The sequence below is a fragment of the Dama dama genome, chromosome 32, assembly GCF_033118175.1.
Source record: "Dama dama isolate Ldn47 chromosome 32, ASM3311817v1, whole genome shotgun sequence".
NCBI classification, from domain to species: domain Eukaryota; kingdom Metazoa; phylum Chordata; class Mammalia; order Artiodactyla; family Cervidae; genus Dama; species Dama dama.
Window position 1 is genome coordinate 10,323,752 of NC_083712.1, and position 25,084 is coordinate 10,348,835.

Genomic DNA, 25,084 nt, shown 5'->3' on the forward strand with positions numbered 1-25,084 from the left:
TGGCTATTCAGGACTGATTTCCTTTAGGATGGACAGGTGGCACATCATTAGGAGCCTTTCTGACCAGATCCTGAGGGCAAATCCACCTGAAGGCAGCCCTGATCAGAGTTCCAGGTTCTCCAACCCACAGCATCCCACTGGCTCCTCATGTAGGGGACCTACAGGTAACATGTCTATTTACATGATATGTACCAGAACAGGAAGAGGAAAGGTCAACCAATCCAGTATTCTTGCTGGGATAACCCCATGGACATAGGAGCCCGGCAGGCTACAGTGCATGGGGCCACAAAGAACTGGACATGACTGACTGAGCCTGGTCCAGCAGCAGAACAGAGGCTGGAAGTGGGAGGGCGGCAGGACTGACTTTTACATCAAGGTGACTTTGGAAAGTCATTTCAGGCTCTGGTCTTATAGAATAGATATTCCTGTTACTATTATACATGAAGTTAAACCCGGGGATTGACAGTACATATGCTAAAGTTGTTAAAATTGCCCCACTGGCACCGACGTGAAATTAGAGCAAGCTTATCGTTGACTGTGACTCTCGCACAGGCAAGCTCCACCGTCCAAGGATGCAGCAGGTGTCCCTCTTGTGATGTTGGGTGGACCAGCACCACCTGGGTGGGGGATGGTGAGGGGCCAGCCTTCCCCCACCCCAGGGGCCTGGGCTCCCTTTTCTGAGTAAAGACACAGAGGCAGGAGAACCTGCAAGAGAGACGCAACCACACCAGTGGCCCGATCCAGGAAGATTCTATCTCTGCAAATCTGAGACTGAGACTCCCCTCCCCTCCTAGAGACGGGAGATGGGGGTGGAGGGGACAAGATATGAGCTGGAGGAGGGGGAAGCGACTAGTGTGAGCTCCACGGGCACCAGCCAACCATGTGGAGCAGGGCAATGCCTCAGCCTCAGCTGAGGAGCAGGGGTCCTCAGCCTCCCGGGCCTGACGCCTCCTGATTTGGGGTGGAGTTCATGTAATGATGACAAAATAAAGTGGGCAATAAATCCAATGCACTAGAGTCATCCCCAAAATGTCCCCCATCCTGGTCCATGGAAAACTTGTCTTCTACAAAAACCTGTCCCTGGTACCAAAAAAGTTGGGGGCCGCTGCCTTATAGGCCCTGATAATGAACCCATCACTGGAAACCCAGCCTGCACACATTGGCCAAGAGCTGTGTGTTAAGTCTAACCAAGGAGACTGCCTGCTGAAATAAGAGGTTTATGTAATTCCTAGCACATCACAACATAATAGACAAAACAGCCAGGGTCTGCTCATCACATTAAGAGCTGAGAAAACCACAACTCGGATGAGAAAAGACAAACAGCGGACACCCGAAATGAATCAGGTGTTGAAATTACCTGACAAGGATTTTAAAGCAGCCATTGCATAAATGCTTCAATCATTTACAAACTCTCTGCAATCCAATGAAAAACAGAACATCCCAGCAAAGAAAGAGAAGTTATAAAAAGACCCAAATGGAAATTATAGGACTTAAAAATACAGTAGTGAAAAATATAATAATAGACAATAAAATAAAAGTAGCTAGGTAGGCTTATCATAGACAGAATGGAGGCCTGATGACACGAGAACTCGAGAAAGGATGACAGAATCCCCTTCACTGACCCCAGAGAGAAGACGGAGTGGAAGCAAAGCGAACAGAATACCAGCAACCTGTGGACAAAACCCAAAGGGCCAGCGTTTCATCATTCCAATCCCACAAGGAGAGAAAAGAGAGTGGGACTGAAAGAGAATTTAAAGCAATAATTGCTGGAAGTGCCCCAAATCTGGGGAAACACATAACCTACAGTTCTAAGAAACCAAGTGAACCTCAACCTCAAACAGGATAAACTCAAATGAATCCACATTAAGACACATTTAATTAAACTTTTGAAAACCAAAGATGAAGACCAAAATCTTGAAAACAGCCAGAGAGAAGGGACTTCCAAACACCTCTGGGTGTGTCAGCAGATTTCCTGTCTAACAACCCTAGAGGCCAGTGTATAGAATTTCTAGGTCACGAGACTGAGGGTCCAGACAGATTCAGTGAACGACAGTCCAGATCTCTTCCTTCTTCCTGTTAGTGAATTCCATGTCCAAGGCAGTTCTGAGCACCACATATTTCATTACATTAAGGCAGAGATAATAACTACAGCAATATAGTAATATCTTCTCTTTGCTTCACACTTTTAGCCTTTCTCAAACAATTTCTCACTAGCTGTTTCATTTTGCACTTGAATGCTTTTGGGTTGCAAAGTCAGCATGAGATGGGGAGCCATGCTTGCTGCCCTTGAGGTGCATGCCCCTCGGGTTTTTTTTTTTTTTTTTTAATTTTTATTTATTTACCTTTAGCTGTGCTGGGGCCTCATCACTATGGGGGCTACTCTCTAATTGCAGTACAGGCTTCTCACTGCAGTGGTTTCTCTTGCTGTGGAGTGTGGGCTCTCGTGCAAGCTAAGTTTCAACAGTGGCAGCTCCTGGGCTCTAGAGCGCAGGCTCAGTACTTGTGGCCCACAGCCTAGCTGCTCCATAGCATGTGGGATCTTCCCGGATCAAGTACGGAACTCGTGTCTCCTGTATTGGTAGGCAGATTCTTTACCACTGAGCCACCAGAAATGTCCTCCCCTTGTTGTTTTAAATGCACTTAGCCCTCCCACCCCCAAAGAGAATGATTACACCTTTGAGGTTAATTTCATGCCAGTAATACATGACACACCCTTGAGATGCTTTTGACTGATGAATCCTGGCAAAGAGATCCTTACCTCTGCAGGGTAACAGTGCAGTAAGGAGGGCATGCCTTTCCAGCTTCTTAGAGAAAACTGCTGCAGTGAGTCAATGCTAGAGCTGTAGCTGTCAGAACAGCTGGGACAGGCCTCGGGCCGGACCCTGAGTCTGGACCCCAAATGAGCTGGGACAGGCTTTGCTCCATCTCCCACAGGCACTGCCATTGGACAGTGCTTCCTCGGGGCTGACGGCTTCTCCTCCTCCGTGGGAAGGTTCCCCAGAGACATGGCCCCCAAAGGCCCAGGTCAGCTTGCTCTCCCAGACACCCCAGAACAGGTAAAATCCCAAACCTAAAATACAGGTGTCCAGGGGTCCAGCTACCTCCCCACTGATAGGGCTGTTGGAACAGAAAGTAGGTGCCACAGGGCCCCAACTGACTCTCCTCGGGGTGGTGTTGAAGGTTGGAAAGTGTCTGAATTTCTCCACCTGCAGACCACCCCCCATGCCCACCAAAGCCTACTTTTACCCACCTCTGTGTCCTGCAACATCTGAATTTCAATAACTATTTCTCCAAGAACTCAAGGAAGAAAGATTCCCCATAGGAGACTGAGGAAGGAATACTAGCAATGGATGGAATCCATATGAAGAATAGATCATTTAGGATTTGAGTCTGATCTACAGTCTTGTACAAACCCATGCTGAAAGTCAACACCATTATGAGAAAGACTACATGAAGAAAAAGTTTTGATCATGAGGTTCCAGAGTTCTAAGGATCTAAGGAGTGTACTTCTTATCTAATATAGGGTTTTGCCCAGAGAAAATTTAGGTATGTGCTTACTCTTAACATACATTGCTCAGGCTTTTCTCCAAAGCACTGAGATGTGCTGTGACTGACTTCTCTAATAACGTCCAAAGATACAGAGACACACACATCAGTTTTCAGTGCATGCTTTGTCACAGCTGCTGTGAAGTCTTTTGATAACAAAGTGAATTTTGCCCCTTCACCCAGCGCCTGCAGACAACAGTGGAGGTAGGTGGTTACAGGCACATGAGAGATGGAGTCGCTTCTCAGAACAGAAACCAGTGTGAGAACAGTGGCTGAAGCAGCCATGAGGAACAGCGAACAGCCGAGTGGGAAAGACTAGAAATCCCTTCAGAAAATTGGAGATACCAAGGGAATGTTTCATGTAAGGGTATGCACGATAAAGGATGGAAGTGGTAAGGATCTAATAGAAGCAGAAGAGATTAAGAAGAGGTGGCAAGAAAACACAGAAAAATATACAAAAAAGTCTCAGTGACACAGATAACCACAATTGTGTGGTCACTCAGCTAGAGCCAGACATTCTGGGATGTGAAGTCAAGTGGGCCTTAGGAAGCATTACAATCAACAAAGCTAGTGGAGGTGATGAAATTATAGCTGAGCTAGTACAAATCCTAAAAGATGGAGTTTTAAAGTGATGCACTCAATATGTCAGCAAATTTGGAAAACTCAGCAGTGGCCACAGCACTGAAAAAGGTCAGTTTTCATTTCAAGCCAAAGAAAGGCAATGCCAAACAATGCTCAAATTACCATACAATTGTGCTCATTTCACTTGCTAGCAAGCTAATGCTCAAGATCTTTCAAGCAGGGCTTTAGCAGTACCTGGATTGAGAACTTCCAGATGTGCAAGCTGGATTTAGAAAAGGCAGAATGAGAGACCAAATGGCCAACATTTATTGGATCATAGAAAAAGCAAGGGAGTTCCAGGAAAATATCGACTTCTGCTTCACTGACTAGGCTAAACCTTTGACTGTGTGGATCACAACGAACTGTGGAAAATTTTTGAAGACATGGAAATATCAGACCACCTGACCTGCCTTCTGAGAAACCTGTATGCAGGAGAAGAAGCAATAGTTAGAGCAGACACGAAACAACAGACCAGTACAAAATTGGGAATAGAGAACTTCAAGGCTGTGTATTGTCACCCTGCTTATTTAACTTACATGCAGAGCACATCATGTGAAATGCTGGGCTGGATGAACCTCAAGCTGGAATCAAGATGGCTGGGAGAAATATCAACAACCTCAGATATGCAGATGATACCATTCTAATGGCAGAAAGTGAAGAGGAACTAAAGAACCTCTTGATTAGGGTGGAAGAGGTGAATGAAAAAGCTGGCTTGAAACTCGATATTCAAAAAACTAATGGCATCTGGTCCAATCACTTCATGGCAAATAGATGGGTGAAAAGTGGAAACAGTGACAGATTTTATTTTCTTAGGCTCCAAAATTTTCTTAGGCTGCAGACAATGACCTCGGTTATGAAATTAAAAGATGATTGCTCTTTGGAAGGGAAGGTATCTAGGACAAACCTAGATAGGGTATTAAAAAACAAAGATATCACTTTGCCGACATAGGCAAAGCTATAGTTTTTCCAATAGCCATGTACACAGGTAAGAACTGAACTGAAAAGAATTGATGCCTTAGAATTGTGATGCTGGAGAAAACTCCTTGGAGTTCTTTGGACTGCAAGATCAAACCAGTCAACTCTAAAGGAAATCAACCCTAAATCTTCATTGGAAGGACAGATGCTGAAGCTGAAGCTCCAATCCTTTGGCCACCTGATGTGAAGAGCTGACTCACTGGAAAAAGACCTCGAAGCTTGGAAAGATTGAGGGCAGGAGGAAATGGGGCCACAGAGGATGAGACGGTTGGATGGCATCACCAACTCCATGGACGAGTTTGAGCAAGCTCCGGGAGATGGTGAGGGACAGGGAAGCCTGGCTTGCTGCAGGCCATGGGGCTGCAAAGAGTCAGACAGGACATAGGGACTGAACAGCAACAAAGTATCCTTACTGGTTAAGATGAGTAGTGACCAGTAGTCAGGCAGAAGCAATGCTGCTTGCTCACAGATTTCCCTGATACTACCCCTCCCCTAGACAGATGGGCACTTACAACCTGTCATCTATGTCGGTAATCCTCAGAACATCCTGAAATGAGTGCCATTTCCCAGGCACCGGCTGCTAGTAACTGCAAAGGCCAGAGGAAAGTCTTAAAGAACCGTGTCTCTGGATGCAGTTCTTCTGCAAATTACATTTGAGAAAGTTATCAATAAGTATTGTTGAAGAGGTCTCAAGAGAGATTTGCTTAGTGAATTGATTTGAAGTCTGTCATTCTGTAAAAGTAACCTGAATAAATTCATCCATCTCTTGAGAAGACTCGGCTATTGAAAGAGTTCCCCTAATATTCAGTTTTTCTCCTTTCAGGCCAAGAAACTTGAGAAAATAAAAAGCCATTAACAGAAATTAGGCTTTTGAAAACTATATTTAGGATGAGACGGTTAGGCTCTCTCACTTTCTGAATTTCTCCTTAAAATTAAGATCTGAATAGAATTCCTCAGCCCCCCTAAAAATGGGAATGTATAAAATATTGAGCCCAACATAGTATACATCAGCCACCCATAAAGAAAATGTTCTTCACCCAAATTTTATTTGAAATATGTATCAGGAGATTCAATGATTCAATATACTTTCTGGTATATAACCATCTGAGCATCACTGCCATTTCCAATTAGATTTTAAACTCTATGGTAGGAGTCTTGTATGTCAGGTCTGACATATTAGTACTCAAAAATATTTCTTGATATATCCCCTAACATTACCAGTTTATGTGAAGACAACAGCTGTGATTCTCCCATTCATTCTTTTTCTGTAATTGTGTATACTGAGAAAATACGTCAGTGGCTTTGCCTTTCTCTACTACAAATGATTAAATGCCCAACTGATCTTTGTTACATTATGTTTCCCAAAGGGCATCTCACTTTGATTCAGTTGACTATTTAGTTTTTCATTTATAGATCTGAGCTATTGGGAGGAGGTTCTAATAACACTTATGTCAATGTAACACATAGCTTGCTATTGCTCTCTTAACAACAAATAGCATTGAAAAAAAAAAGGGTGCACAGTCACAGATCTTTAATGGTGACCTAAGGGACTTTATATGGCACCACTTGGCCACATTTATATTTTATATTTTGCATTTAGTTGAAAACTTTTCTCATCTGTTTTAATGACACCCCTTCCTAAATTAGACGCTGTGGTAATAATAAAGCTCTCTCGTGTGCAGGTTGTAATTCTCCCCTCTCCAGTGTGTTCACAGGCCTTATTTCATTTTGCTCCTTACCACAGGCAGGAAACGTTTACTATACATATTTTATAGCCATGAAAACACAGGTACAGAGCGGGTCACAGATGGTTAAGAGCAAAGCTCGGGCCAGAAACTCCATCTCTGGCACCCTGGCCCCATCGCTATGCACTGACTTGGTGTCCACAAGTGCCTTTGCAGACCCATGCCAGGCTGTGTGCCCGCCGTCAACATGGCATACCACAAATATATAGATGTCCAGGCCTCATCCTGCAGAAATCCACACTTTTATTAATGAATGCAATGTAGGGCTTGAGCAAAAAAAAGAATATTTGGTCGGAGTGTGAGGAAATAAGGACCTTCATATACTGTGGTGGAAGAAAATCTACATAGTTTTTCCTGAAGGCACATGAAACAGTATGACTATTTGTACAAAGTAGCTTATGGCATAGCTGCTTAGGAAGGGGAATTATGGGGGGGATGGGGAAAAGCCAAAGGTTATCAATGATAAGGGATATAGATATGGTCAGGATCATTAAGTCTGAACACCTGCTGGAGCAGACACCAGGTTTGTGAACTGGGGTAAATCTAAGCCTCGGTTTCATTTGTATGATGAAGACAGCATTGACCCCTAACTTATAGGATTAAGGTGAAGGCCAAAGAAGATAATATGTATTAGCACAGTGCATGGAACACAAGATGTTCTCAATAAATGCCATGAGATTACTACTGTTATTATTATAATCATCATCACAGGTCATGGGCCAGCAACATGAAATGTGATTTTAGTTAGTAGTAGTAGTGGTTATAAAACATGAGATAAAAATATGTACTGACAGGAAAGTACATCCAAGACACAACAAAGGAGAAGAGAATGTCCCCAGGGCCATCTGAGTTCAGGCCCATTAACTTTAAAGGTATGGACAGACATTCAGCTGCAGAACTTTTTTCTTTTTTACAGCATGAATTACCTCATCAGAAACTAGTAAATTAAAAAAAAGTAGGCATTACAGCCACTCTATTCCACTATTGTCATTGTTTCCTAGCTGAAGCTATCAGGGGTAAGCTTTCTCTCAAATAAACAGAAAACCTCAGCCATAAATAAGCAGATTAAGAGAAAAAAGGTGAAAATCCTGCAGAATGACTTCCATTCCTGAAAGCAATTTCTGGTTTAGGTGTCTCTGGAGCCCCTGCAGGAAGCTGTCTGTGTAGGTTGCAAACGCAGAGGAAGGGGCTGCTGAGACATTTCCTGCTGTGCTGAAGCTACTGAGTCAAGATACCCCTGGGGTCACGGCTTTAATTCTGAAAGAACAAGTCTGCTAAAAACTGACCAGACTCGCCTCGGGGCTGTGCATCTGCAAGAGGCTGAAAGCATCCAGGCTGAAGGGGTGCAAACCCCTCTGTGAGTGCAGACCCCTCTGTGGGTGCAGAACCCTCTGTGAGTCCAGGTGCAGAGGGGCCAGTGCAAGGACTCATCTCGTGGTGGACCTGGCCGGGCTGCTTCTGAATCCCCCGGGGCTCTGGGTTGTGAGGTCCACAGACATGCAGGGTGTTACCCCCACTATTCTCCCCACCATCTCTGCTACAGTTAGTATGCAGCTCTATGAATGCAAGGCTTTGGAAAGACACATGGCCTCACTGTAGAAAATATCTGTACTTCCCCAAACATGGATAATAGAATAAGTGGAGGGAGATTGATGGGGAGGAGCTAAGTTGAGAAACTTATCACCTGTACTTTCTGCTTTCCAATATATTCTAAATTTTTGCCATATTCTTAATGATTTGAAGTAAAAAGAAAAACATTGGCAGAGATATTAATATAACACAATGCTGAATTAATTCTCATGTGAAATCAGATTTGGACACCACTAACGTAGCTACCTGTGGCATCTATTAAACTTCTTATTGGGAATGGAAAGTCTGACCAGGATCTTCAGTCCACACCCGTGTCTGCACAGACACCTCCCCATCCTGGGAAAGAAAAAACAAGGGAAGATGTACTCACACATATAAGACGGTCCTGGTGTCCCCTACTTTTCCCGCGTCGCCCACGGTCAGGGTGTCATAACCTCTTTCTAGCTCAAACTCCTCAAAGGCAAGCTTGATGACCTGAATCAAACACAAAACAGAATTACTTAGCATAACGGGAACTCTTTGGGACCTTGCATACTGCAAATATCCAGTTGGAGAATTAATTTTGCTCCATAATGTCATTGTTATTTCAAATGATATCAAGTTGTTTTTAAAGTAATGATTAAATATATTTGAGAGCCCCCGATTATAGGATTCTATGTAATTCAAAATCGCTATCACTCCAAAGATATTATCAGCTTTAAAAATGAAATCAACCCATATTATATGTTAAGCCTATCAAGTATTTATTCTCATAGTGTTCAGAATGACCAAAGGTTAAGTCAGTATAAGCAAAATAAATGGAGAGTGCAGTTAATGAGATCTATTTAGAGGATAACTGGAACACCAATAAATAAACATTTTCAGTGTGATGTCCACAGATTTCATGTAATTACTCATATTTACATATGAAAAAGACCTTCTGAGGCTGTAAAGTTGCCCTCTACATTTACCTTGCAAAGCCTTGTCTTTTTTAAAATAAAGAACACTTTGGGTGGTCGACATCATCTAGACAAGACCAGCTTGTGTCTGATGCATCTATGTAATATAACACTATGAACTTTTTTCTGTAGAGCACATATCCTTTTCTCTGGATAAAAGTAATGCTTGCTTTGTTGACTGAATTTGTGATTAAGGGGGAAAAGTGTCTGGGGTGTCAAAAAGTTAGGCTAGAGCCCTGGGTGACAGGAGAAATAGATTCATGTTGGAACTATATGATAGATAGATATAGATAGATAGATAGATAGATGCAGACACTAGATAATCTGTAACAGATAAAAAGGAAAGGAAGAAGATATCACTGATCAAAGAGAGAGATGAATAGATAGATAGGTAAAACAGATCAGTAAATAGAGATGATGGCAGTAGAAATACATGAAGAGATAGATGGACAGATGATAGAGATGGTAGGTAGATGTAGGCAGGTAAGTAGGCAGGTAGATAGAGTAACAAATGAGGTACGTAGCTAACTGGAGAGAGTGAGAGAGAATGGCAAATACAGAAAGCCATTAACATGGTAAATACACTTTGATGAGATTTACTCAAGAGTAACTCTGAAACTCTGGAATCGTGTACAAAACATCAAATGCCTGTTTATTAAACCTGAAAGAAAGGTCTAAGTGGCACCAGGGAGGAAGGCAGACTTTGGACGACTATCCGATTTGATGTTGCATTTCCGAGCAGGCTCTTACCAGGTGCTTTCCTCAGCAATGCTAATACGGGATGCATTAATTTTGCTATTTGAAATTCTTACTAAAATTAGTTGTATAGCCATTATAATTTATTTAAAAATCTACTCTTTCAAATTGCAATGTTTGTCTGAATACATTATTTTAGCAATCTAATTTGAAACAGGTGTAGGGATTGATGGCTGTTGTTTATGAAGCCCAGCAACCGCGGATGGTTTTACTTCATTTTTTTGTCTTTCCATGGGCCGACTTATAAATGCCCATGGTCTAACAAGACAGAATAAAAGGATTGAAGATTCACACATCCTGGAGGTTCCCATTACCCTTTTTGAGACACTGATTCTGTGTTAACTTGTCTAACAGCCTGCAGAGAAGCAAGGATAATCCATTCAAGCCTGAGGGTCACGCTTGGCTGATTTGTAATGTCACAGATGGGGGTCTCCCCACATAAATGTGTTTTTATTTTGGGTGTAAAAAGGATCATTCTACAATTCTTTCAAGCCAAAGCGAAGGGTGTCAGAGAGGTTTTCATCAGGGTTTAGCCTCAACAATCAGCCTCTACTGAGAGTCAAAGGACAGTCTATGTCATTAAAGTCCCATAAAGAGAGAAAAGGTAGGCCCAACCTTCTGTGAAGAACCTCTAGTTTGTGATAGAATATGGCATTCTATAACTATATCTGGCAGTAAAACAAATTATACATCTGGAATGAAAGTTGCTGTCATTTCTCAGTCACTGATGAGTGATGTGACTCAGAGAATTCATTTTTGTAAACAAAATTTGTGTGTATTTAAGGAGTATAGCATGAGTATTTGATGTCCACACACATGACCGCTACTATAGTCAGGCTAATAAACATGTCTCCTTACTTAGTCATCACTTGCATGTAAAGTAAAAACACCTTAAATCCATTCTCTTAGCATATGTCCAATGGCCAATACAGTATTATCATCTACAGCCACCATGCTGCCCAGATTTATCCCCACCTCCACATTCCTAGTCACCACGGCTCAACTCTGCTTCTGTGAGTTTTTTTAGATTTTACATGTACATGAGGTCATGTAGCTTTTCCTTTCTGTGTAGGGCTTAACAGCCCACTGCATGCATGTATCTATGGTGGTGGTGGTTTAGTGGCTCAGATGAGCCCGATTCTTATGACCCCATGCACTGTAGCCTGCCAAGCTCTCCTGTCCATGGAATTCCCAAGGCAAGGACAGCGGAGTGGACTGCCATTTCTTTCTCCAGATCTTGCCAATCCATGGGTTGAACCCATGTCTCCTGCATTGCAGGCAGATTCTCTACTGCTGAGCCACCAGCAGCACACACACAGACACACAGACACACCGCATTTTCTTCACTCATCCATCTATGACACTTAGGTTGTGTCTGTGTTTTGGCTGTGGTAAACAGTGCTGCCTGATGTCTTAAAGCGTGAAAGATTCAGTGGCGTTTAGTTCCAAATGTTTCCTGTAGCTTCTGACACACACACACAAATCACTAGGCTTCCTCATCAAAAGTTTTATTTTTTATGTGCCTTTGGTTTCAGTGTCCTCTTTAAACTATATTTGGGTCTTTTTTGAATGACATGTTTCTGCCAGAAATTGTGATTATAGGAAGAGATACAGAATAAGAGAATGATTTTACAATTTTTCAAGATATACAACTGACAGCACAAAATAAGTAAATAAAAAGTCCCAACACCTTGGAAGAAGCTAACTCACAATCACCTTAATGAATGACTGGAGGGTTGAAATCAACAAGGTAAGGAATGAGGGCTTGAAACTGATAAAGGGGAAGGGGAAGGGAACTGATAAAAAGAAGGCTGAATAATCTGATCCATTCAATTTCAAATCAGTTTGCAGAAGAAAGACTTTTCAAACTGTGAATTTCCTCCAAAAAAACATAACCTTCTATCTAGAAATTACTAACGTGCTTGCCAAAAGCAATTTATTTCACATTTTCAAGGAAAATTCATACTTTCTTAGGAACTAAAAATTATGAAATAATTGCTAACAAATTTTAAGTTTTTTAGCCTGAGGTACTGAGGACCAACCATACGAAAATTGAAAAAGCATTAACTAATTATAAAGAGACAGTTTTGTCCAAATGCATGCATCACAGAGCCTGGGTAAATGCACGTCAGTGTTTCCCACAGAAAAATGCAAAAAATGTTTCATATCTATAAATTACACATGGTAGTGGTCAATTATATGTAGTATGAAATTACCAAGATTTGGTTCCAACTGAGAAAGAAAAGTACTTTGAAAGAAACAATTTAGGAAAAAATTTTTTTTCTAGGATAGCCTTGCTTTATACTTAACCCCACATACAAGCACTAAATGTCCATTTAAAACTAGAGTTCAATGCACTGTTAAGAAAAAGAAGATAATAATATGGTGGTGCTAGTGGTAAAGAATCTGCCTGCAAGTACAGGAGATGCAAGAGAAGTGGGTTTGATCTCTGGGTTGGGAATATCCCCTGGAGCAGAAAGTGGCAACCCATTCCAATATTCTTGCTAGAGAAATCCCATGGACAGAGGAGACTGGCAGGCTACAGTCCATGGGCTGCAAATAGTCAGACATGACTGAGCACATTATTATTATTTAAAATGTAGCTGTAATATTATTAACCTGTGCTACCAAGAGTCAAGTTAACCAGGGAACCAGAGGCAGAAAAGAGAAACTCAAACAGGCAGGACAACCTGCGATTTCTCCATCCGCAGCTGGCTGGTCATATGATCACATCTCAAGAACACAAAAACATGGCATGTGGATCCCAGAATCTCCCACGTGGTTCTGGCCTCCAGAACTTTGCTGATTTCCAGCCTAAAGGGCAGGCCTTCCCTGATTGCTCAGATGGTAAAGACTGCCTCCCCGCCTGCAGTGTGAGAGAGCCGGTTTCGATCTCTGGGCCCCCTGGAGTACGTAGGTGGCAACTCACTCCAGAATTCTCACCTGGAATTTCGTGGGCAGAGGAGCCATGGCGGTCACAGAGTCGAACATGACTGAAGCAAGCTAGCACATAAACAAAAACAAAATGCGTCCTGAAGGCCGTCCTCTGTCAATTCCCTTCTCTCAGCAGTAACTGGAAATAAATTACTTTCATTCTGTGATGCACCTACGGGGACCTTCATCCCTGATATCAGGCCTCCCGAGGATCTGGGTGCTGAGGACTAAAAGTAGGATGCAGCCAGGCGTGTGCATCGTGCAGTGATGCAGCAGACACTGGGTTAGCAATAGCTGTGTCATCACCACCTTCATTGGTTTCTTTCATAGGAAACTCCTCACAGCCACCAGGCCAGGCCACATTCTGCCACCAGCTTGAGGGACTGTATTATTTCAAACCTCACAAGTCTTTATCACCAAGGAAAACCCTGGTTCTCTTCATTCTGACTTAGCAATTCCTAATACCAGTTTTATCCAGAAAGGAATCCTCTGTCATTTTATTTCCAGACAAATGTTTCCAACTACACACCTCCCTTTTTATTTCAGTAGAATTGTGCTTCTCCTAAGAAACTTGTCTTGGAAAAATACTGAGACACAATACTATGGATTCTCAAGAATTAAAGTCAGATCCACAACATTTCAGAAAAAGAAGTGAATTGGGTGTTGGATGAAGATGACAGGGACTAACATTATAAAGAAAACCCTCAAGCAAAAATCATCAAAATGTCAATAAAACTGTCAGAGACAGAGTATACTTACAGTGCAACAAAGACTAACCAGCTTACCTGGGAGACTAAACAAACTCCAAAGCAGTGATGGAGGAACATTAAAATGGTTTACTGAGTAAAATAAGAGAATAAACTACTGAGATCTCTGCAAGAATTTCATTAATTCCTGAAATGAAGCAACCAGAGAACCAGAAGCATTGTTTGGAAGATTATTGAAATGTATTCCCAGATGGATGAAAGAAGGCAGCATAGTTATTAAACATGAGAGATTGGGAATTTGAGAGTCACAATACAATAACTGCTATAGAATAAATCAGAGCGCTATTAGATGCGGTAAAATGAAGAATTAACATTTACAGAACGTTGAAATCTACCAACCCAGGATATGTGGAAAGCTTAGTTGGGAATCTGAAGGACTAAAGGATGAATGGGTTGCACGAGAAACTTACGATCCATAGATAAAGGCAGAAGACATGGGAGCTTATGAAAAGTTACAGGACTGAAGGGGCAAAATCGATAACTAGAAAAATAATGGAAGGCACATTTTTTATAGCTGGGTAATGTTGAGAACAGATCTAAAAAAACGGTACATTATGGCCCTGCTTAAGCAAAATAAAGCAAAATATGAATGTATCATCTGATAGAACTATTCAAGAAACCTGAGAGGTTCATATAGTAACACAGATGAATTTCAAGAAATGCCAAAGTTAGTTTTGTTTATCTCTGACAAATAAAACCCTAGAGGTGATGGATCAAGATTACGAGTCCCAGATGAAAAAAGAATGTCGTTTCTAGCATGTTTATTTAGTGAAGAGGTTATTTTGTATAGGAAGGAAAAGAAAAATATTTTGCAGATTCTTAAATGTTTCTGGTATTTTACTAACACACTGCTTACCTCCAACTTGGCTGAAAGATACTTCAAACAACAGAATTCATTTCAAAGAGTTATCTAAATGGTATTTTACTTAACTATGAAAAGAATGAGCTAAAGAATATTTTTGTAAAGTCCTCTGTTGTTTTTTTAATATATTAATTTTAATTGGAGGCTAATTACTTTACAATACGTGAATCAGCCATGGGTGTACATGTGTCCCCATCCTGAGCCCCCCCTCCCACCTCCCTCCCCATCCCATCCCTCTGGGTCATCCCAGTGCACCAGCCCTGAGCACTTGTCTCATGCATCCAACCTGGACTGGCGATCTGTTTCACCTATGATAATATACATGTTTCAGTGCTATTCTCTCAAACCATCCCACCATTGCCGTCTCCCATAGAGTCCAAAACACTGTTCTATACATCTGAGTCTCTTTTGCCGTCTCACATACAGGGTTAACGTTACCATCTTTCTAAATTCCATATATAAAGAACATTATATAGGGACTTTCCCAGTGGTCCAGTGGTTAAGAATCTGTCAGCTAATGCAGGAGACACAGGTTTGATGCCTGGTCCAGGAACTAACATCCCATATGCTGCAGGGCCAAAAAGCCTGTTCACCACAACAACTGAGTCCACACACTCTAGAGCCCATGTTCGGCAACAAGAGAAGCCAGTACAGTGAGACAGCCCACACACAACTAGGGAGCAGCCCCCGTTGGCCGCAACTAGAGAGAGCCCGCACACGGCAACAAAGACTCGCAAGTCAAGACAGTCAGCGTGTCAAAAAGGGCAATGGGAGCACACAGCCAAAATAAAGTAACTAATTAAGAAAGATGAATGATGTTATATAGAAAGGAAAGGGTTGAGTTGATAAAATTAAAAACATGTACATTTATTTCTACATATAACAGGGTTAGACAAAGAATCAGGCAACCTATTTACTTCTGGGATTGAACCCCAGATGTCAGAGGTGGCTTCCCAAGGTGGCTCATTAGTGATACAGTCATTATAATTTATTTAAAAAGTCAACTCTTCAAATGGCAGTGTTGGTCTGAACATATCACTTTAGCAATCTAACTTGAAACAGGTGTAGAAATTGGAGCTGTTGCAAACCAGAATCAACACTGATTATGAAGCCCAGCATCCGAGGATGGTTTCATTTAAATATTTGTCTTTCTCATGGGCCAATTTATAAATGTCTATGGTCCAACAAGAAAGAAAGAAAAAAAAAAACAACTAAGAATCACATGCCCTGGAGTCATCAGCATTTTTGACACCCTGACTCTGTCTTGTCTTCTCTAACAGCCTGCAGTGAAGTAGTGTGAATCCATTCAGGCCTGAGGGTCTTAGCTGGCCAATTTGTAAAAAGGCGGCAATGAGGCAGCCACCCAACCTCAGGTCAAGCTTGCAGGGAGATGCTGCCACCGGAACATCAGTGGACCAGGTTCTACTGTTACAGTTATCTATCATGGACGCTGGCAACATATGCTTTGGTGAGGCCATTTAAATGCCTCCATATCACCATCACCCATTTCTGTTTCCTGAACACAAAGGAAGCTTAAGAGAGCCTGGGGTTTATGAAGTAAACAGGAGGTAGAGGGGTGTACATATGTGTTAAGAGAAGAAGTGCAAAACTGGAAAGTACTGACACTCTCAATGTATGGGATGAGGGGAATGGATGGCCCTTGTCCTGCTTCAGATCAAGCCCTACAAAGCGATGGTTTACACAGACATTTTACATGGTTCATTCACTCATTTTTAACTCATCTTCAGTTATGCCTATAAATATCTCCTGTTCTGGAAGGAAAACTCTAGAAATATACAAATTTCCATCAAGAAAAAAAATAGGTCAGGTAGAAATAGCTAATGATGAATACGAATTAATGCTTCAAACTATGACTTTTTAGAGTGATCTATTATTTGACCCCAAATTTGTACCTTGATATACAAGACAGGATTTCCCCTCCTTTAGGTCCCGTGTGTCTAACTGTTCTCTCTTCGCTCCTGGACTGTACATAATTAGCTTCTCACTGGACTTGAGTCCTGGGCATGGCTGCCCCTCCTACAGGGATCCAATTTGAGTATTTTTTCTCAAGGGTCTTTTTTGACCCTGTGAATACCATCCTTACACTGTTAGCACTAGCAGTCATGTTTATTACCTAGTATTCTTCCCCTCAAAGTCTTTTCACATTATCTGAGTTTTCTTTTTTACCTATCAATCATCATCTGTCTATGTATCTACCTATGTATCTATGTATCCATCTATCTATGTATCTATGTATCCATCTATCATCTATCTGCTCATTTTCTGTCTTTCCAATTAGAGTGCAAAATCTAAGAAAACAGGAATCATTCTGCTTTTCCTAACTACTGGATTCAGCACTGTTTGTGCATAAATATTTGCTGAATCAATGCACTTATCTTTCTCAGGCATATCTTTTAACCTAAAAAACCTGGGACTATCACACATATACAGGGTTTAACTTTAGACTCTAAAGCTAGTTAAAGGTTGATGGCCTCACATTAGCATAAACCAAAATAGCTCTAAAGCTGTACAAAGCAAAACCAAGTTGATGTCCTTCAGAATAAGGGGAAACAATTATACTCACAAATATCTGCAACATTCCAGCATGCCTGAGGATTCTAGAAATTTTTCTTTTTTTATATGGAATTATTCATTAAGGGTAAGAATGGTTTATTTTATGGGCATACTCACCGTCACCTATTCCATCCCTAAGAACTGCTAGCTAGTAAACTACTTATTCATGAATTAGATTTTATTCATTAAATCCATAGGATTTTACCAATGGTTCAACTTCTCAGTTTTACCAAACAACAACAACAAAAGAATGGTTCTTGTCATGTCAGCTTTTTCAATTAGTAGAATAAAGACTCCTTTTGATTTTGATACTGGAAGATTCTTTCCGCCATTTTATTCTACAGCAAAACTTGGGCAACACTTTGTTCTAGCTACCAAACATGCAGAGAAAATCTACTACATTTCAAATCTACGTATACATCCCACATCTGTACATATTTATTTCAGAAAATATTTTGAACAATGCTCACACATTGTTTGGCCTACAGCTGCCCATACAAAAACGCACTAATTAAGAAACAAAAAAGCTTATTTCTGTGGTCATTGACGAACGGTAAGTTCATTGGGGCTCTTCCAAAGTATGCTTTCTGGGGATTGAAAATGGCAGAGGGAGAGGCCCACCGCTGGTCAGCAGAGGTCCTGAACCTCCTCTGGCTTCGAATTTTGGTTTTGCAATTTACTAGCTGTATGATTTGTATATATTCCTTTTAAATAAAAGAAAATCATATAAAACGTAATTATTTAATTCAGCCAGCAGCTGAGGATAGTTGCAAATTCTGGAGCTTAAAATGTGGAGCTGTACATTAGCAACATGTAGAAAATGGCCATTTGATTTTAGACATTTCAAATGCTATTGGATTGTAGATAGAAGATACACAAGTGTATATGATATTTTTTTTTCTGACAGCAGGTAGAAACAATATTGTCTTTGTTAAATGTCATCAGTAGATTCAAGTAAGAACACTGAAAAGTGACTGAAAGGTAAGGATTAATTTCCATCAAGTAAAATGCACTATATTCCATGTAAGAGTCAATTAGAAGGCAATAGTACAACACTTCAAAGCAGCTCAGAATTTGGAGTTAATGTAGGATATGAAAAATGAAAGGAAGATACAAAAGAAACAAAGTAGAAACAACTAACCATGCCCCATAGAGTAATTTAAATAAGTTGTTGCTGTCTTTCTCAAACTCCAGAGACTATGGAACTGAGCACTTCATTGCGTGTTCTGTTTGCTGGAATTAATTATTAGAGGAGACTAGACACCATGCACATTCTAGATAAGTCAACCTGATAAATGCCATTTAGATCTCCAGTTCTGCTAGTGACAATACAACTGTAGTACTTACAAAGAATCCATAAAACACTTAAAAGAAGCGTTAGTGAATTTCCTCATATTTTTCCTTTATTTTGTTCCAAACTCAGAATATGATATTTTTAAATTGGAAGATAAACTATCTCCTTTTAAGCTATTTGCAAGCTAACTTTGATTTTATTGCAACATTTAAAAAATTCTTTACAAACCAAAATTAGAGAATTTTACTTTTGTGCTTTACTGTCCCCTGTGCAAATATTTGGGTAACCTAAAATTAAGAATAAAAGCATGTATGTTTAACAAGATGAACATTCCTTAATTTTAAACACAATGATTAATTATCTCTGATTGGCAAAATTAGCAACACTTTATTTTTCTCTGCATATGGAAGTTATGTTTTATCACTAATGGGTTTTCCTAAAAAATAACTGTCTCTTCTGATTCAAAGACAGCTTGTCCTGCTTGCTATTTTTATGTACTTGCTGGAAAGAATGAGAATTGGATGCTTATGATCTCCTCTAGTAGATATGTTTCCTTATTCAACCTCTTCAGAAATACTCCCAAATCTCCTGAACTTTCTTCAGATCTTGAGTATCCTTATTTCTGGCAGAGGAGCTGATCATCAAGGACAAACAAAGTTGTGCAATCTTTTTTTTTTTTCTTTTTTATTTCCACTTAAATATTCTCTGTAGCTTTAATCTCCATGCATTTGCTTTTGTCTCTAAAACTGGCTATGACCCACTTGCTTTACTTTTTTTTTTTTCCAGTTGTCAAATGACATTGCTTTTTTTTGGTTGTTGTTGGTGTTTGTTTATTTATTTATTTATTACCATTTATTTTTATTAGTTGGAGGCTAATTACTTTACAATATTGTAGTGGTTTTTGCCATACATTGACATGAATCAACCATGAATTTACAGGTGTTCCCCATCCCGATCCCCCCTCCCGCTTCCCTCCCCACCCCATCCCTCTGGGTCTTCCCAGTGCACCAGCCCTAAGCACTTGTCTCATGCATCCAACCTGGGCTGGTCATCTATTTCACCCTTGATAATATACATGTTTCGATGCTGTTCTCTCAGAACATCCCACCCTCGCCTTCTCCCACAGAATCCAAAGTCTGTTCTGTACATCTGTGTCTCTTTTTCTGTTTTGCATATAGGGTTATCATTACCATCTTTCTAAATTCCACATATATGTGTTAGTATGCTGTAATGTTCTTTATCTTTCTGGCTTACTTCACTCTGTATAATGGGCTCCAGTTTCATCCATCTCATTAGAACTGATTCAAATGAATTAAAAAAATCATACATCATGACCAAGTGGGTTTTATCCCAGGAATGCAACGATTCTTTAATAATCCGCAAATCAATCAATGTAATACACCACATTAACAAATTGAAAGATAAAAACCATATGATTATCTCAATAGATGCAGAAAAAGCCTTTGACAAAATTCAACATCCATTTATGATTAAAACTCTCCAGAAAGCAGGAATAGAAGGAACATACCTCAACATAATAAAAGCTATATATGACAAACCCACAGCAAACATTACCCTCAATGGTGAAAAACTGCTTTACTTTCAAACATGCTTAAATCCACCCAGAGTATGAGGGATTAATACTCAGGATGTGAAGAAAGTTCAGAATACTTAAGGTACCTTCTGTGACCATTTCATAGCTAGAGGATGAGCAAGACACACAAGCATTTGAAAGCAACAGTCAGAGAATGCAAATCAGAACCAGTCATTCACCTACAGGTAAGCATGACTTATAGCTTCCTTCCAAGAAGTATAGGCATTTCTTGAACACTTCCTATGCAAGTTATCTTTAATCATTCTATTTTTTAGTTGCCCAGTTATTCTCTGCTTGGACAACAGCAAAGGACCTCACCACCCCTTGTCCATGTAACACACCGCTGACATGTAACCCAGAATGGCACAATTCGACTTTGATATTTATACGTTAAAGTTAGGCAGAGCTAAAAGAATGACCGAAAGATCTCTAATCTTCACAAGTTCCTCATCTGTGAAGTGTAGGATTTTTAACAAAGAAGAAATGTGGAAACATAAGACAAATAGCACACAGTAGGTGCTCAGTAAGTAATAACTCTGTTCCATGTGTTTCTATTCTAAGTCTTGCAAGTACGTGTGTGTGCTCAGTCATGTCTGACTCTTTGTGACCCCATGGACTATAGTATAGAATTGTCCTAAATTATGGTGATGTCTTATCCTAAGAGGGCTTCCCAGATGGCTCAGTGATAAAGAATCCACCTGCCAATTCAGGAGACACAGGAGACACGGCTTTGATCCTTGGGTCGGGAAGATCCCCTGGAGGATGCGCGCCAAGTCACTTCAGTCATGTCTGACCTTTTTTGACCCTATAGACTGTAGCCAGCTAGGCTCCTCTGTCCATGGCAAGGATACTGAAGTGAGTTGCTACGCCCTCCTCCAGGGGATTTTCCCAACCCAGGGATCGAACCTGCATCTATTATGTCTCCTTCATTGGCAGGCAGGTTCTTTCCTACTAGTGCCACCTGGAAAGTCCCAGGAGGAGGAAAGGGCAACCACTCCAGTATTCTTGTCTTGGAAATCCCATGAACAGAGGAGCCTGGTGGGTTATAGACCATGGGTGTCACAAAGAGTCAGACATGATTTAGCAACAGGGCATGCATGCTTATCCTGAGAAGAGCTTATCTTCCTATAAATAAGACCACACCTTAATTATATTTGTAATATATTAATGCTGCTAGCAGAATTTTTATAAGTTTTTACAACATCCATCTAATTTACTGAAAAATAAAATCTACAGTCCTGTGAAAGTACATTGAAAGAGGAAAATGTTGAAAGAAAACAGTCTTAAATTTCAAAGTTTTTCATCGAGTTTATTGTCACAAAAATAGCAGAAAGGGAAGTTGAGCAACTCTATTCTAATATTTTAATGATATTTTATTATATCCTTCAAAGTTGTGTGACTAGTCTTCAGAGACTGTTATCCATGACCTTGATAATGATAGGAAAGTAGGAACTCTTCCTGAAAAGTGGCAAACACAAACAACATTTGAAGCTTAGATACGCAGGGTTAGTTAAATTTCTGTGTTGCATAAGAACCCAAGCTATTTGGTTCAGATAAGTGTGTAGGTAGATATAAAAATTATCTTTATTTTGCTTAGCATCTGGATTGAGTTGAAGGCATAGGTGCCCTAGTTAGTTCTTGAGTGGTGAAATGAATCACACACACACACACACACACACACACACCCCTATTAGCAATACAGTGCATGAGTGATGACCTATTCTCTCAAGTAAATAATGACATTAATGCTTCCAAATATTCAAACTAACTCAATAGTGTTTTCTGTTTTAACTTCTTAAGTTAGAAGACAACTTAGAAGACCGTCTTCTAAGAAATAAATTACATGCCTTAGAGAGGACAAAACCCCACTCAAGTACTCTTGCCTGGAGAATCCCAGGGATGGGGGAGCCTGGTGGGCTGCCATCTATGGGGTCACACAGAGCTGGACACAACTGAAGCGACTTAGCAGCAGCTGTAGCAGAGATGACAAAGTTTCAGGCATCTAAATGTATTATGTGTTCTGGGTATTTGTAGTCAGGGGTGTTGCATATTTGAAAATGCCACATCTATCCAACTCGGTGTCTTCATTCATAACCCTTATGCTGTAAGGAGGAAACAGTGTGGTTACATTTCTACAAGAAACTCTGCAATAACTGTGGTGCCATCCTCAAGAAAAAGACATGCAAGAAGGCAAAGTGGTTGTCGGAGGAGGTCTTACAAACAGCTGAGAAAAGAAGAGAAACGAAAGGCAAAGGAGAAAGGGAAAGATATAGTTATCTGAATGCAGACTTCCAGAAAATAGCAAGGGGAGATAAGAAAGCCATCTTAAGTGAACAATGCAAAGAATTAGAGGAAAACAATAGAATTGGAAAGACCAGAGATCTCTTCAAGAAAATTGGAGATACCAAGGGAACATTTCATGCAAAGATGGGCAAAATAATGAATGGAATGTCAAGGCCCTAACAGAAGATACTAAGAAGCAGAAGATATTAAGAAGAAGTGGCAAGAATACACAGAAGAACTGTACAAAAAAGGTCCTAATGACCCAGAGAACCACTACAGTGTGGTCACTCACCTAGAGTCAGACATCCTGGGGTATGATGTCGAGTGGGCCTTAGGTAGCATCACTATGAACAAAGCTAGTGGAGGTGATGGAATTCCAGCTGAGTTATTTCAAATCCTAAAAGATGATGCTGTGAAAGTGCTGAACTCAATATGCCAGCAAATTTGGAAAACTCAGCAACGGCCACAGGCCTGGAAAAGGTCAATTTTCATTCCAATTACAAAGAAAGGCAAAGCCAAAGAATATTCCGACTACCCTATAATTGCATTGCTTTCACATACTAGCAAGGTAATGTTCAAAATCCTTCAAGCTAGGCTTCAGCAATACATGAACTGAGAGCTTCCAGATATATAAGCTGTATTTAGAAAAGGCAAAGAAACTAGAGATCAAACTGCCAACATCCATTTAAGCACAGAAAAAGCAAGGGAATTCCAGAAAACATCTACTTCTGCTTCCTTGACTATGCTACAACCTTTGACTGTGGGGATCACGACAAACTGTGGAAAATTCCTAAAGAGACAGAAATATCTTACCTGTCTTCTGAGAAACCTGTATGCAGGATGAGAAGCAAAAGTTAGAAATGGACATGGAACAACAGACTGGTTCAAATTGGGAAAGGAGTATGTCAAGTCTGCATATTGTCACCCTGCATATTTAACTGTCATGCAGAGTACACCATGAGAAATGCTGGGCTGGATGAATCACAAGCTGTAATCAAGATTACCGGGAGAAATATCAGCAACCTCATATATCCAGATGATGCCACTCTAATGGCAGAAAGTGAAGAGGAACTAAAGAGCCTCTTAATGAGAAGAGAGAGTGGAAAAGTTTGCTTAAAAATCAACATTCAGAAAACTAAGATCATGGCATCTGGTTCCATCACATCATGGGAAACAGATGGGGGAAAGGTGGAAACAGTGACAGATTTTACTTTCTTGGGCTCTAAAATCACTGTGAATGGTGGCTGCAGCCATGAGATTAAAGATGTTTGCTCCTTGGAAAAAAAGGTATATCAAATGTGGACAGCGTATTAAAAAGCAAAGACATCACTTTGCTGACAAAAGTTGTTATTGTTCAGTCACTAAGTCATGTCCAACTCTTTGTGACCCTGTGGACTACCGCACTCCAGGCTTCCCTGTTCTTCACTATCTCCTGGAGTTTGCCCAAACTCTTGTCCATCGAGTCAGTGATGCCATCCTACCATCTCAATGAACAACAAACAACAACAATTATTTTTGCTTTACCCAAATTACTCTATTCTGCTGTAACATTTCATTTTGACTCAGAGTACAGGACATAGAATTTTGGAAGAGATGTTTTTATTACAAATCCACATGCTTCCAACCTAGTTATAGACCTTAAGCCTCAGAGAGAGTAAGCCCCTTATAGTCCACATTGCCCAGTTGTGGAAGAGAGCTCAGAAAGGCAGTGTAGTACCCAAAACACACAGACACATAGGCACATTCAAAACATGTGATTTCTAAGGTGGAAACCAAATCACCCATGTTTAGAGACTTCTCATGGTATACTATTAGTTTGCTTAACTTTGACAACTTCATTTTTATTTCAATACTATTATACTTAATAAACAGTATTTACTAACAAAGGGAACTGCATTCAATATCTTGTAATAACCTATAATATAAAGAAACCTGAAGCTGTATACCTGAATCTAACACAATGTTATATCTTAACTATAGTTAAATAAAAATTGTTGTGTTTATAAACCATTTTTGATAGAGTTTAAAAAAAAAGAGTAAACTCAGTATTGTTTAATGTAGAAAGTTCCTGAAATTATATGGCTGTGTACTCACTGCATGCCCCAGGGAAACGACATGGTATACATATCAGCCATGCTTTTATTTCTAATCCAACCTATGAATGTTTCTGCTTGGCTCACGCTCTGCAAGACTGTTAGAAGCTAACCAGAAAGAATACCTCTTTCTTTTTTGCTTTCTAACAAAACTTTACTTATGGATACTGACATCTGATTTTCATATAGTGTCTGTGTATCATGCAATAGTCTCTTTTTCATTTACTTACTGTTAAGGACCTTAGTCTCTTTAGAGCGGTCAGTATAGTAATCTCCCAAACACCTCCTTTCCCCATTCATGCACAGCCTCTCCCATTATTAACATCTCCACCAGATGGTATGTTTATCATGACTGATGAACCTACATGGACATGTCATCATCACGAAGAGTCACAGTTTAAGTTTCCCTCTTGGTCTTGCACAGCCTATGGGTTTGGACAAACATATAGTGACATATATTCACCACGATGGTATCATACAGAGTAGTGTCACTGCCCTTAAAATCCTCTGTG

The 25,084-nt window shown here is 40.4% G+C and overlaps 1 protein-coding gene across 1 annotated transcript in view; it reads right to left on the reverse strand.

Moving 5' to 3' along the window:
• Positions 1 to 25,084, reverse strand: part of CSMD1 (CUB and Sushi multiple domains 1) — a 1,628,138-nt gene that overhangs the window by 456,528 nt on the left and 1,146,526 nt on the right. The window contains exon 11 of the mRNA XM_061134533.1: positions 8,848 to 8,951. Coding sequence (XP_060990516.1) covers positions 8,848 to 8,951 — 104 coding nt within the window. The remainder of the gene's footprint in view (positions 1 to 8,847; positions 8,952 to 25,084) is intronic.